Here is a 14332-nt window from a genome sequence, read left to right on the forward strand (position 1 = left end):
AAGTCAAGAAGTTTGCTGTATAACATTCAACAAGATGGGAAAATGGATGTGCCCCAAACTAACTTCCAGATTTACAGGTACAACTCCATGCTCTTTACTCACAGTTATTAGAACTGAAAACATTGCTGTCTTAAACCCCGATTTTACAATCTTGTAAATGATAGACCCATAATTTTTTCCAAAAAATGAATTTTTAGGACTTGAAATTGCAAAGGAAAGCTTTGAACACTGTGTTTTGAAAAACTGTGGAAGGTATTACAGCCATTCTGAGCACAGGACTGAGTGCCTCACCCTGTGAAACAGACCAAAGATTGCACGTAGTTTGAAGGTTCATGTGTTCAGGAGCTACTGAGGTACTTGAAATACAGATGCTGCTTTTTTGAAAGCTTGGCTCCCTGAAGTTCTTCTGTTGGATAGGAGCGACAGTGTTGGTTCCTGGTAAGTATCTAGCAGGATACTTACTGTCTTGTATTGCTTCAAGTTCTCACATGAACCTCTTCTGCCTTGTATTGCTTCAAGTTCTCACATGAACTCTGGGTTTTCAAGTGACTCAAGTAAATCTCTACAGGCTGCTGAGTAGTGGGAGCCCATGTTCCCTGCTTCTTGGGCCAGTACTGTTATTGCATAACAGCACTAATCAATGAGTAGTGGGGAATATTTTCATGTTTTCCTCTGTCAGTCTTTTCAGGCATGTTAGACACACAGAGATTCCCAGATGTATATCTGACTGCAGGAGTAGTTCTCAAACTCTGCATTGCTTTTTAACAGGGACCAAAAGTGAAGGTAAAATACCTGTCTTCAAGAGGGAGAAGTTAGTTATGCCTCACGGAGGTGATGCCTCTTATTTGGCTTAGGCATTCCTATCTATGGTAGAGTGAGGGTTTTGAATTCCCTTCCAGTACTCTGGATTTTCTCCTGTGATCAGCTAAATGCTTCTGTTTTCCATGTAGGTCTCTGTGTTTTATTCCCATGAGAGAGATTTTTCTTTTAAGCATGGCTACTGTGCAACCACACATATTCAAAATACACCAGGGATTTGGTTTGGGTTTTCTGCTCTAAAGAAATTGCATTGGCAGAAAATTATTTGCAGTGCTGCAGATTGACAGTATTGTAAGTGTTCCTCCAGTGCTGGCTCGAAATGGGATTTTGTTCAGGCTTTGTAATTAGAACCCATATTCAAATGTCTGCATGTATGCTATATAATTTGTTTTAAGCATGAGCTTAAAAGGTATTTTTGACTTTGCCTGGAGGCCTATACAAAAATTAACTAATTGAGTGGATAAACAAGTCAGATGATGCCTGATATAATTTAGCATGTTTAGTCAGTAGTACAACACTGATATATATGATTTTATTGTTTTCTGTCTTTATAGCAAAAAAATATTGTTTATTTGTGTTGCTTAGAGTGAAAGAAAGTTCTTGCCTGGCAAACTGCGCTCACTGAGTTTCCTAATGGAGTCCTGAAAATGGGAAGGTGTTTAAAATGTGCATGTACTTGGTTTGGTTTCCTGGAAACCCTTATACCCTTAGCTAATATGACAACAGAATCACAGAATGGGTCACACTGGAAGCGACCATAGTGGGCCATCTGGTCCAACGTCCCTGCTCAGGCAGGGCTATCCTATAACACATTGCACAGGGTTGTGTCCATAGGGCTTTCAAGTACCTCTGGTAAGGGAGACTCCACAGTCTCTCTGGGCAGCCTGTTCCTTGTGAGTGCTTGGTCACCCACATGTCCTGGATATATCACATGTGATGTTCCAGGTGTACCTGATTCCTCAAATAGAGGATCTTGTCTTGAACTGTCCCTGTTCTCACCAGTGTAACCCCGCATAACTAAAACAACATAATGAGGATCTCTACCCATTATTACCTTGTGTTCCAGCTGATGAACATTCCCATTAATTTAAATGGCAGATTTCATCTTCCCTTTCAAAAACATGCTTCTGTATATGTTTAGGATTTTTTTTACACCTTATGTGGCTTAAATAAGGAATTAGTTTTAGGAAGGGGATTGCTTTAAAAATGGTACAGAATCCTGTGGTTTTGCAGGGTATGTGGTTCCTTTTGAGTGCTGCAATTCTATGGATGTTCACTTGTTCAGGCTTTCATGTGAAATTTTGCATTGCAGTTCTTATTAAATACTGATTATTTACAGGAGTCAGCAGGGTGAATATTTTTATTTTTAAATTACTTATTCATATTTTCCTATATGAGTTACTATTTTCATCTGTTTTAGCATTTTGATATCTCCAGGGATGTTATAAAAATAAGGTTAATTAATTTTTAAACCTTCAGTTCTGTTAGTAAATATTTAAAAGGTATGAGCAGTCTCACTTGTTGCTGATGTTATTTTTGGAAGGAAAGGTTTTGATTGCTCGCTTGTGTGGTCAGTTTGAAAGTCTTTTTTTTATCATATTAGAGTAGGTACCATGTAATGCAGTGCATTATCAGCAATCTAGTTATTAAGAATTTATCAAAACTAAGGAAATAATATGCAAAAAGTTGGACACTTCTAATAGCTGTAGATTTAAGATGACTGGGACAATTTATGCTTATTTTATTACAATATTCATTCCACCACCTCAACGTATCAAGAAGTGAAATTTAAAGCATTTACGTCTTCGATGTCAGCAAATGAAATGGATTTTTTGGCTTCTTTTCTCCTGGTTGTTGTTTTAGATGCCTCTGCTTTCCTTTTCATGGCTGAATCTCTTCCTTCCTTCAGTGCATCTTCAGTGTAAGTTACTCAGAGCAGAATTATCTATATTTCTATTCAACTGCAAAAATTAGAAACTTACTTTGTTTTTAAAGGGTGCCTGATCATCTTACTTCATCTGCAGATAACTGGCATTGGGGCTTTAAGAAGAAGCTACAAATACTGTAAAATTCAGACCTGAACAGCTGGATTTTAAACTTAAAATAAAGGTCTTAACAACATTGTCACGTCCATGCACAGCAGAGTAGTGCCTATCATGCTGACCAGGGCAGTCTCAGATTCAGTTTGGAGCAAAATAAGTGTTCTGAAATGACTATCTATTGCACAGTTTTGGGATTTTACAAATTTTACATGAATTTACATATTTGCTTGCATGTCTGTAGCACTCACTTCCTACGTACCTTTTTATGGTTTTGGCATTAGCACAAGACTTCAGTAAGTCTTAATTTTGCTGTCTTTGTTAGTACGGGAGAGTGCTCAATATGTACGTTGATGTTCCTATTTGAAACCTAATGAAAGCTGTTTTTTATATTTGATCCTAAACAATGGATTAACTCATATGCCTAAAAAGTATCCATCATTTCCTGATGTTTAGACTAGAAAGTTTTATTTTAGGCAGAGAGGCAGAAGTTTGTAGGATTGGGAATGTTTTACATTGGTGTCCCTAGAGATTTTATATGTATAGAGGTTAGTGTAGATAGAGCTTCTTGGCTCCATCCATCCATCCATCCATCCATCCATCCATCATCTTTCCTTGAGAACACATGCTGTTTGAAAGAGGAGTTTGAAATCTGGTTAGCCATAAATATTAATTAAATTCTTGGTGTGGGTTCTTGCTTTCAAAGTCATAACAACTGTTGCCTTGTGCTCAGCTCACAGTGGTTATTGTAGAGGGTAATGAATGATGTTTATTTATGCTGTGTGCCTGACCACATCTGGGGGTGAGAACATGCTGGCAGCTAATTGGCCTGGCAAATGGTCAGGCTGCTACAAAGCAGTGGCTTGTCCTAGGCAGGAAAATAAAATCTCAGGCAACTGTCATCCCTTGCTCTTATTGATGGTTCCTGGTGGAAATGACAGACATTAGCTGTGGATGTGATATTGAGATCTGCTCTTACTGTATGGATTTCTTTCAGTGAATACCTTAGATCAGTTTGCTGTTATTAACACCTTGTGAATTAATCTCATCCCCAGGGACTCATGTTAATTGCTAGTTTGTAGAGTTACATTCATATGTGCTTGCTCTCCTTTTTGTCCTGAGACACTTGCATGCTTCACTTTAGAACTGATCCTGTTAGTGAATGTTGAGGACAAACAGTCCAGCTGGGCAGTCTGTGTTGTGTGCCTTGGTTGGCATCGAGCAATTTCCTGAAAGTGGTGCTGATGCTGCCTTTAAAGATCTCAGAACTTTGGGCGTCTTTGAGCTCGAGGGAGCCAGAATCACCAAAAATGAGAGAATTGCAATAATTCTTCAGTGAGGGGACAGCAAAGAACACAGTTTCAATTTTTATGCTACTTATGTGTACTAAGCTACCTTCCTCAGAGCCTGAGCCGTGCAGGTACTGCCTGTCCCTGCAGACTGCTGTGTGCCTGTGCTGGACCAGGCAGTTGTCTTCATTCCAAGCTTAGTAGTACTTGTGGGAGGAGTTGAAGAGGCTTTTACTCCTTAAAAACCCAGGAGACATTTAAGTAGGTCAAAGCAAAAGGAATAGGAAGAGAAATTACACTGTTTGGATTGGTGACAAACTGATTGTTCCAAAAGTTGTGAGGATGTGATTGACAGCCTAACAAGACATCCTTCCCATGGCTACTTGAAGTTGATGTTAGCAGGAGGGAGGAATAAAGTTTGTATGTCCTGTTAAATCATTTTGGTGATAGGGAGGTTTGAAAGCAGAAAACTTGAATGTTATTTGAATCGCTGTTAGTGTGTAAAATGACCAGATGAACAAGTCCAAATAACACAGCAGTTTCCATGAGATGGAGAATGGCTTTTGGGGGCTTCTGGACCCTTCTGGTTTTGAAAATCAGTTTGTGGCACCTGACAGTGCAAAGAACACGTGCTGAACATTGAGGTTATGCTGTTGATTTCAAAGGTAGGTGTAAGTATTATCATGGCTCCCCCTCTTGTCTCACTATACGTAACATCTATGAGTCGAAAATAGATTCTATTTTAAAAAAAGCAATCCCATCATATGTTTTCCATCTTTCTTTGTATTTGTATGAGTTCTCTTTAAATTTCAGAGAATATATATTTCTGTATATTTTAAAATATTCCTTTTTCTTAAAACAAATTTATTACTAATATTTATTTCTTTTTGGAAGAGCATGTGAATGTTGTTTATTCTACTTTTTCAAGGTATGTAAAATAGGCAAACAAAGGACAGTTGTATTAATACTGGGTGGGTAAGAAAATGTAAATTAAATAAATGTAAATGAAATAAGCCTTTAGCTTTATTTTTGCCGACTCTGAGTGCTTTGTGATATTGCTTAGAAAACCAGATGCCTTGCAAGCTTTTTGTAAACAATGTATAGAAAAAGGGATGCCTTGTTCTGTTATTCAAGAAACAGTGGGAAAAAAAATCATGCTTATGCAATCAGGAATTTGGTGATGTAAAAAGAGAAGGGAAATATGGTAGCTTAAAAGCTTGATATGGGATTACAGTTGTTTTTAGCACTTGATGGTTAAGCGTCTTTTACTGCTCTGTCTCTGAACTCCCATAACTCATAATTTAGCTGCTAATTCAATTGTGTGATGATTAATTGTCAGGAACAATTCCTTGAAGAGCACTATAAATTTCATTTTCATTTCTCTGCTAACTGTAGCAGTTTTTACTTCCTGTTGTTTGTGTGTTGGTCACCCAGTGATGTATGTGATGAATATATACCAAAAAGGTGCATATGCAAAATATAGTCAGCAGATATATTTGCTAGAAAACCTTTTAGACCTCACTTTTACATGCAGAAGACTGTGCTGATCCTCTGATTCACTGCTGAATTTTCACCATTTTTTTCCTCTTGTATTAAGTAGAAAATGTATGATGAACAGATTAAGATGCGATGATTTTTCTCTCTGACAGTACTGTTCTATTAATAACTGTAAATCTTGTTTTCTCCCCCTCCTCCCTCGCATCCATAACAGCTAGCCGATGGCGGAGCCTCTTCTCTACGCCTGTCTCCTTGGCTTTTCCCTATAGTCCTGTTGCAAGACTCACCCCATATACCAATGGCTGTAATAGTCCCAGCTTCTCTAAAACTTCCAGTAAAGCAATACTAACACCTGAGCGGACAGGTAATGCTTATCTTTTTATTGATTTACGGTGCTTACAAAAGTGCTTGATTGTATCTAATCCTGCTAGCATTTAACAGCAGTACTCTTTTTAGATGATTGTATATGAACTCATATCTCAGAGGGAAATTGGAGTTTTGGGCATTTTTTTAATGCCCTAAAATTTGGCTGTTAACTACAAGTGTTACGCGGCATGTTACAGGAGAGTGATGCTAGTAAATACCACTAATGATTTACCCAGTAGTACAGTTGTGACTGTGTCAGCTTCAACAGTCCCCAGCTTTGTTGCTCATTTCTGCCCCATGGTGCCCCTTTCTTATGTCCACAGAAACATATGTACAGCTGTGTAATGAAATTGGCAGTGAGAATTTATAATAAGAAGAGCTGGCAGAATCATGCCTGTTTTCAAGCTGATATTGTTGCTTATGTTCAAGATTTGTTTTATGTTTTCCACTATTTTTCAGGGTACACACAAGTTCTAGGAAAATAGAAAACTTTCTGTGGTCTGTAAATTGCAAGGATTTTCATTTTCCTTCTTCACTACAGATATCAGGAGTCAGTTTGTATCTGTGACTGCCCTTAAACTGCAGTGGCAGTGGAGAAAACAATCTTCTGGGTGAAAGACAGTTATGTTTCATTGCTGGCAGGAGCAGGCATGGGCTGAGGATGGGCTGATGATCAGTGTCACACCCATCTGTGTGCAGTGTTCCTTACAATGCTTGAAATCACTGCAGAAATTCCTATTTTAAGGGATATGAGCACTGTGGGTGAGAAACAGCTCCAGACAAAGAGTCTGCTGTAGCTGTCTGCGTGTGAGTGAAACATGTTCCCGATTCAATGGCATGAAGCCTAGTTCCTAAATGAACTCATGCTATTTGAGATACCCTCAGGTACCTTTTCTAGCTTCCCTCTGCAGCTCCAAAAGAGCACAGCTGTTACTACCTCTGCAGAACCTCAGGGACTGCTGTAACTTACACATTTAAGAAAGCAAACACATTTACTCCATACAATGCTTCCAAAACAAAGTAATCCCCTGCTTATCCTTTTCTTTTGGAGATATTATTAGAAAATAGCTGAATTTAGGATGAATTTTAGGTGGCTGCTTTCAGCAGTGCTAGAGGATGCAGACACACCTGTGATGCAAGCACAGCTGGTGAGCCATAGTCACAGCAGTTCTTGCCCTGCAGGCTGTGGGTCTCTGGTGGTCCACAGGACATTAGAAAATTATTTACTGTTTTAGTTGATGGGATTTTTCTTTAAAGTTGGACAACAACTAGCTCATGCAACTAATTGCAGGTTAGTTTATGTTTTACTATTACACTCAGGGAAAAAGTATAATCCAGAGCCTTTCAAAAAGGTAGCTCTGTGAAGAAAGTAATGCTTTCTCTGTTGCATAATGTTCGACCCTAATTGTTACTGAGATTGAGTTATATGATAATTGTATATAGTTTAAAAAAAGAATAGTAAAATTTAGCTAAATGGCATTTGAGTATTGAGCAGAAGTCAGTGACACATATCCATTTGTTTTTCAAAACAGAGTAGGGAGAACCACAGTCCCATAAGAGAGATGCAAATGCAGATTTTGGTTAGACTATACTAATCTGAGCTGTATCAGAACAGTATTGGGTAAATTATTCATTGCCTGGGCTATGCAATGCTATTTTGGGAACAAGCCAAGGAATTCATGATCCATTCCTCCACATACTACTTCTCATGAATATCAAAGCTCTTTGCTAATTGTTAGTGAATTGCACTACACTTCTGTAAGTTTTTATGTGCTATTCAGAAAATGTTTTAAGCTACTGTAATGTAAATTCAGATGATTCTGAATGAAGTTGGCCATATTTGTAGCCTAAAGTGTATGCTTTCTTACTTAGGGTACATTTCTAGGAGTTCCCCTTTGAGTCCGCAGTCATCGATAGACAGTGAACTGAGCACTTCGGAGCTGGAGGATGATTCCATCTCCATGGGATACAAGCTGCAGGACCTCACTGATGTTCAGATCATGGCTCGTCTACAGGAGGAGAGTAGGTGGCACTTTTTTGGTTTTCATAACAGTCTGAGGAAGACTTCTCATTATAGTTAAAACTGCTCCAGTCTGGTCTCAGTGAAGTAAATATTTTTTAAGTTGTATTGCCTCTTGAGTGGCAAGTGGAAGTACTCTTCACCTGCATGGAGAAGGTGTGCATGTTGTTGGGTTCATGTTAATCTGAACTGGATCTTTTAAAATCTGATGTTTATGTTTTCCTGAATATTAATTGAAATAATTTTATTTCTGGACAGGGAAGATCCTAAAGCATTTTTTCTCATATGTGCATTTAATGAGAAAGGTAAAAATAAGCAGCTCTCTTGGCTTTCTTTGCCTCCACTACAATTTTCTTATATTTTCAGATGAGTTTTGAAATGAAATCCCACTTAAATACAGAATTGGGACTTTTAAATTCAGTATCTTGCTTTAAAACTAGTAATTATGCACAAATCTGAGTCTAAAGTCTTCTTTGACATAGATTTTAGTTTGGCTTAATAGTAATTTTTGTAAAATGTCTTTATTAATAAATAAAAGGCATTTGACTTAGAGGTTACTGAGGCATTAAGTGGAGTATTTCTCCCGTATCCTGTTAGTGCCAAGTGAGATATCAAGGAGGAAGTGATGAGATTAAAAGCAAGAGAAATTCACAGATGGGGCCTGAATGAAAATGCCAAGTAATAAGTGATTTTATAAATCAAAAATAATAAAATGAGAAAAAAAAATTAGAGCCATGACCTGGCTGAAGCCACCAGACTGGGCAGGCAGTGTGATCACCTGCCAGCAGGAGAGCTTGCTGAATATCTGGTGGGACGCATCATGTTCAGCAGAGAAATGAACAAGTGTTCTAATTTTGAAAAGAAAAAAAGTTATGACTGTCAGGGTTACAAAGGATTGCATTATTTAAATGACAGCTGTGCTCATCTCCTTCAGAGTGAGGTTTAAAAAATACTTCAGGTACTTAGCTCTTTAAGGAATCAGGGCATTGGCAGACTGGAAAGAAAAATGCTGGTTTCTCTTCAAATCTGTGTCATGTGCAATTGATTGTATGTCATCCTTGTAGTAGCAGCTGGTGGAGAATGTTTGAGCACGTGACAGTTGTTGACCACTTAATCCTGTGGAAAGTGGCAGTTCTGTACGTGCACACAGGCGCGCTCTCTTCACAGCCACAAATAGAAACTCCCACTTGAGGAGAGGGAGAGGAAGCATATTAAGAAGTTTGCATTATGAGGCAAAGACATCTGTTAAAAATTAGGGCTTCTTGAAGGTCTAGGAAGGTTGTTATCTGAAGCTACTTCAGAGTTACTTGTCTCCTGGAAGTGCAGTGTTTTTTCCTTGGTTGCTGTGCATCCGGAGAAAGGAGGGATGTGCAAGTGATGTTAATGTTTCCCTCTCACTTGACCTGGAGCAAACAGGCTCTTACAGGGTAGTGCTTATTATAAGATGGTTTTCAAAACCTGGCATTCTGAGAAGAGGGTGTACTGTGTAAAATACAGTCTGAGAAGATTGTGTACCTGTGTAAAATACAGTTGTGTTACCGCTAAGCCTTGTCCATGGGACTGGATGCTATCAGGAAGTAATTCTTGTTCAGAGAGTTTGGAGAGCCAAAAGATTTAGGTGGGTTGTAGGCTTAAGAAATGTCATTGTAAACATTTTTGTTGCACGAATACAAATATTCAATAGCAACAGCTTGGAAAACTAATGTGGGTGTAATTCCTCTGATTAAGAGTATTGAGAAGTTAAAAACTTAGTACTCATGTAATCCTTATTGGCAGAGAAATATGTGCCTCCTGAGAGTGGTTCCTCTTAGGAAAGGCATCTAAGACATTGTTTAGGGACTCCTGTATTCTTTTTTAGTATTTTATTTTAAAAAAAAATTTCAAGGAGAGAATTCAGGCTTAGATGCCTGAAAGGTGGATCAGATGAATCCTACATCAGATCCTCAGTCTGATTACATTTTAAATTCAATTCTTGATGTAAAATTCCGTCTACTTACCTGTGTAGTTTTCAAGATTGAAGTGCATATTTAGAGTTAATCACTTAGCAGAAGCTGAATCATCCTCCTCTTGGAATTTACAGGCCTTAGGCAAGATTATGCTTCAACTTCAGCATCTGTGTCAAGGCACACTTCCAGTGTTTCTCTGAATGTGGGGAAAAAAGGGACATGCAGTGACCAGGAGTATGATCGCTATAGTCTTGAGGATGAGGAAGAGTTTGACCACCTCCCACCTCCGCAGCCACGTCTGACTCGCTGCTCCCCCTTCCAGAGAGGGATTCCTCACTCACAGACTTTCTCCAGTATCCGGGACTGCAGGAGGAGCCCTACTTCCCCACAATTCCCTACAAATACCTATCAGCAGCCCTTCTACTCTCCTCAAGCCCAAACTCCAGAACAGCAACCAAATAGGATTAATGGAGGTGGGTTGCATGCTTTTCTGAGAAGTGATCTTTTCTCTGCCATTTTAAAGATGAATTGTACACAAATTGTGACAAACATTGTGGCAGTTTAAGCCTGTGTAAATGATGAAGGGATGTTATTGTTAAGCAGTTTTCTACAAAATGTAATCTGTGACCTGGTCCTGAAAGTTGTGGCTTTAGTCTGTTTTAAAATGCTGCAAAGATGACCACAGGTGAAGAAAGAAGGTGAAGCAGAGCATGTTTTAGCAGGCTAATAGTTGGCTAGAGGAACCTCTGGGGCTTTCAAGCTTGATGTACACATGTCCATTCTGGATGCAGTAAAATACAGATCCAGGTTTTCAGATTTTAATTTTATTTCTTATTCCTGAGTTTGCTGTTAATGCAGCTGTGCTGTGATGAGTGTTTATGGCCCTTTGCTTCTGTTCCAGGTCTGATAGGGCTGATTGTTAAAATAGTTAGAGATAATGTCACTCCCAAACTATCCTGAGTTATTGCTGCTTTTTTGCACTGCATTTGAGATGCATTCCAGAATATGGAAGATTTGTATCTCGATGCTTACTCACGATTTAAGTTTCTCTCCATTTTTGCTGTTAGCTTCTTTCCTTATTATGATCACAATTTTTCTTCTTTCTGCTGCATTTTACTTTCCTATACCTTCAGTCTTTCCCCCAAGTTAATTCTTAACAATCCATTTCCAGCCAGGGTCTTGTTTGTAACATTGCAGGTTACAGCTCACCCTTGGGCAAGAAAATAAATGTGTTGTTCAAAACGACATATAGTTGCTATTTATGGTGCTACAGGTATGCATGTTGCTTTTCTGACAAACAAGACATGACAGGTTGGTGCCCAAACCACTTCTATTCAAAGTAAGCCCTGGCATGGAAGTATAATTGACAAGTGACAATATAGAAGGAGAGGTGATGTTAACAGAGGGTAGAGCAGCGTGGGTGTCTGTTGGTACAGCATTTGTGCCGTATTAATTTTAATGTTACTTCTCTTGTCAGTGAGGTACAAGAGTGGGACAGCATTGCTGGGCTTGCAGAAATGTTGGCAGTTTGAAAGGAAGGCTTTGGGATATTTTTGTTCAGGAATAAGAGAATGATTTGTTGCTGCCATGTTTTTATGTGGCTCCCAAATATGTTTTGAATGGTTTTTTTAATGTTCTGTGTCAGTGGAACTTAAGCATTAGATTTCCTGCATGGAAAGGCATGAAAACCTTTAAGGTACTAAAAACATTAGACTCCTAGTTTATTAACTGTGAAGTGTATACATGTAAAAGACTACCAGTTTTATCACCTGGTTGATGTTTTTCTCAAGATCTTTGAGGTGTTGGATAATGTGTTTGGCATAACCCAGAAGCTGGGGATGTGACTTCAGTTACCTGTTTGCAGGATTAACAAACAGTGCTATAATAGTACCACTGTCTTTAGGAGGGAATGATCTCCTCAGCTTCTACACCTTCAACCTCTAACACATGAAACTCTGATCCACGTAAGTGACAAATACTGATGGTGAGAAACATTTGTTTGACTGTGTTCTTTTGGCAGACAAGGGGATAAGGATTCAAGTGTTCACTGTACTGAGGATGTCTGTGTAGTACTACATCTTATCAGCACTTACCCTCTTGGCAACCATTTCATTGTCTTTCAAGAATTCCTACACATTGAAATGGAGGTAGACTGCTAAACAAGAATTTGTCTGTAGCTGTCTGTGATGGATGGTGTGTTCCACACTGTTAGTTTACAAGGGCAGTTGAAAAGGAAGGATGTGAAAGATGGAAAAACAGAACCTTTAGTTTCTGCCTTCAGTATATGTGGAAAGCATGATCCATTATTAATAATTAAGTCACACTTACCACATGCTGTACTGCTCTTGGCCATTCCAGCAGTCTTCCTAAATCTTTATCCCTTTGTCTTCTCCCAGAGATCACTTTTGCTCTTGTATGTGCAGTCAAGGGACTGGCCTCTGCTTCATCTGGCATTCACAGAGCTTTTCATAAAAGAAGAACAAGCAGCAAGTAACTGTTGAATTTTGACACTCAGTCTAGGTTAAAAAACCCAGTATTTAGCTTTGACACAGTATTTCTAGTGTTTCATAGTCTACATATTTAGCTTAATTACAATTTTTTGCCTTTAGGCAAATAGTGTGAGGGATGCTGCCCTACTTGCTTTTGGTGAACTTTGTTTGGCATGGTTGTCTAGGTGAGATACTTAATTTCCTGCATGTGAAAAATACGGTGAAGGTGTGATACGCCTGGAAAACTTCCATAATTATTTTAGGAGTATAGTATTGTTTGCCTGATGAGAAGCACCTACATTTAAGTGCTGAGATATGGGTGCCCACCTCTGTATGAAGGGCCCAATTCAGCTGTCCAGGTAGAATTGCATGAGGTACTCTGCTGCACCCTGGCTTCACCATCACCCTGTGTCAATGCTGTTTAGCTGCCATAAACAACCCAGGATCTGTGGGATACCATGAGGTACTTTCACATAGGCACTGACTTGTGCACCAGGTGTCTGGTCTCTCACTGTACCTTGTTCTCCATTCACAGGATTATAATTTAGCAAATAAATGGTTTGCAGTTTCTGGTCCTCTAGTGATCTTCTGCCTTTCCTGGGGGTGAGAATAGTCTCTCAAATAGTCTCTCTGTTTTCCAGCTGTGTCTGAAGCTATACTTCAGTGAGCTCATACATTGTTCTTGCCAATGTATTGTACCAAAGTGCTGCCCCTGCTGTAATATTGACACTCTGCCCTGTTTTAAATTGCTGTACATCTATTTGAAGATAAAATTACGTACTTCTGGACCACACCACACCATGTTACCCCCACTCTCAGGTCCAGGTTCTTCATCTCACCTTATTCCACTCATGCCTGAATGAATGGTGTCAGTCACATTTACTGCCAGCTCCCAAAAGCTTGCTGTACTGGAAGGCTCCTGGTAAAACACTAGTGTAAAGTGGCAGGTGTGTGCCAATCTTAATATGTTTAGATGTGAAATACATTGCAATGTGTTTAGTATGTGGGGCACTCCCAGCATGAGCTGTAGGTGTACTGGTTGTTACTTTTAAACAACATTTTCACAGCCATTGTCTGTGGAATGTTGATATTATCTTTGCTTTCTAATAGGTTTTATTGCCAGTTCTGGCAAGAATATAAATAAGCTTTGTGTGAAATCTGTCTGGATTTGTTTCCCTTGTTGAATTACATCTTTCTAAATCAGCTGAATTTTCTGTAATGATGAGTTACATCAGAAAAATTACATTTGTAAACTTTTTAAGGTATCCTGATTTTTGGGGATTTTTTTAATTGGTCGATGGGTCAGAAAATAGATAATTTAAAGAAAAACTGAGAGAGGGTGTGAACAGCTTTTGAGCTATCTGTTTCAATTAACTTAAGTGAATTTGTCTAGTTAGTGAGTGTTTTATACTTAAATAATGTTTTTAATATGTTTGCAGTGGAAAGATTTATGCTTATGTCTCTCTCCCCTTAGTCTAATTTGAAGAAGTTACTATTTAGCAACTTAAAATGCTGCTAACTATTAATATCCAGAATACTTTATATATAACCATTTTCATAGAAGAAATACCACAGAAAGTCATAAAACCAAGCTGATTTCTGCTTTATATTGTCCATAGATATACATTATTTTTTTTACTTTGATGCAAAAGTAACTGCCCTCACTTCAAATTTTAAAATATTTATTCTATTTCTGTTTAATAATTTTATTAATTAGCTGATAATATTTTTGCTCTTTATGCTTCTGATTTTCTGAAACCAGAAGTAATGGTTAACTGTAGTACTGGGAAATCATCCAGAGTAATCAAAACCCAGATGACAAGATACTGAAAATGGAATTGATTTTCTTGTATTCAGGCCTACTTTC

General features: G+C 38.5%; 1 protein-coding gene across 2 annotated transcripts in view; it reads left to right on the top strand.

Moving 5' to 3' along the window:
* SLAIN1 (SLAIN motif family member 1) overlaps positions 1–14332 on the top strand; it is a 49421-nt gene that overhangs the window by 21872 nt on the left and 13217 nt on the right. The window contains exons 3-5 of one of the 2 annotated variants that reach the window (XM_054271640.1): positions 5859–6008; positions 7883–8032; positions 10111–10449. In XM_054271640.1, coding sequence (XP_054127615.1) covers positions 5859–6008; positions 7883–8032; positions 10111–10449 — 639 coding nt within the window. The remainder of the gene's footprint in view (positions 1–5858; positions 6009–7882; positions 8033–10110; positions 10450–14332) is intronic. The other variant, XM_054271641.1, reaches the window with a different exon arrangement.

This window comes from Melozone crissalis, unplaced genomic scaffold (assembly GCF_028551555.1).
Source record: "Melozone crissalis strain CALT ecotype California unplaced genomic scaffold, PUWL_Pcris_2 ptg000013l_1, whole genome shotgun sequence".
In the NCBI taxonomy this organism is placed as follows: Eukaryota; Metazoa; Chordata; class Aves; order Passeriformes; family Passerellidae; genus Melozone; species Melozone crissalis.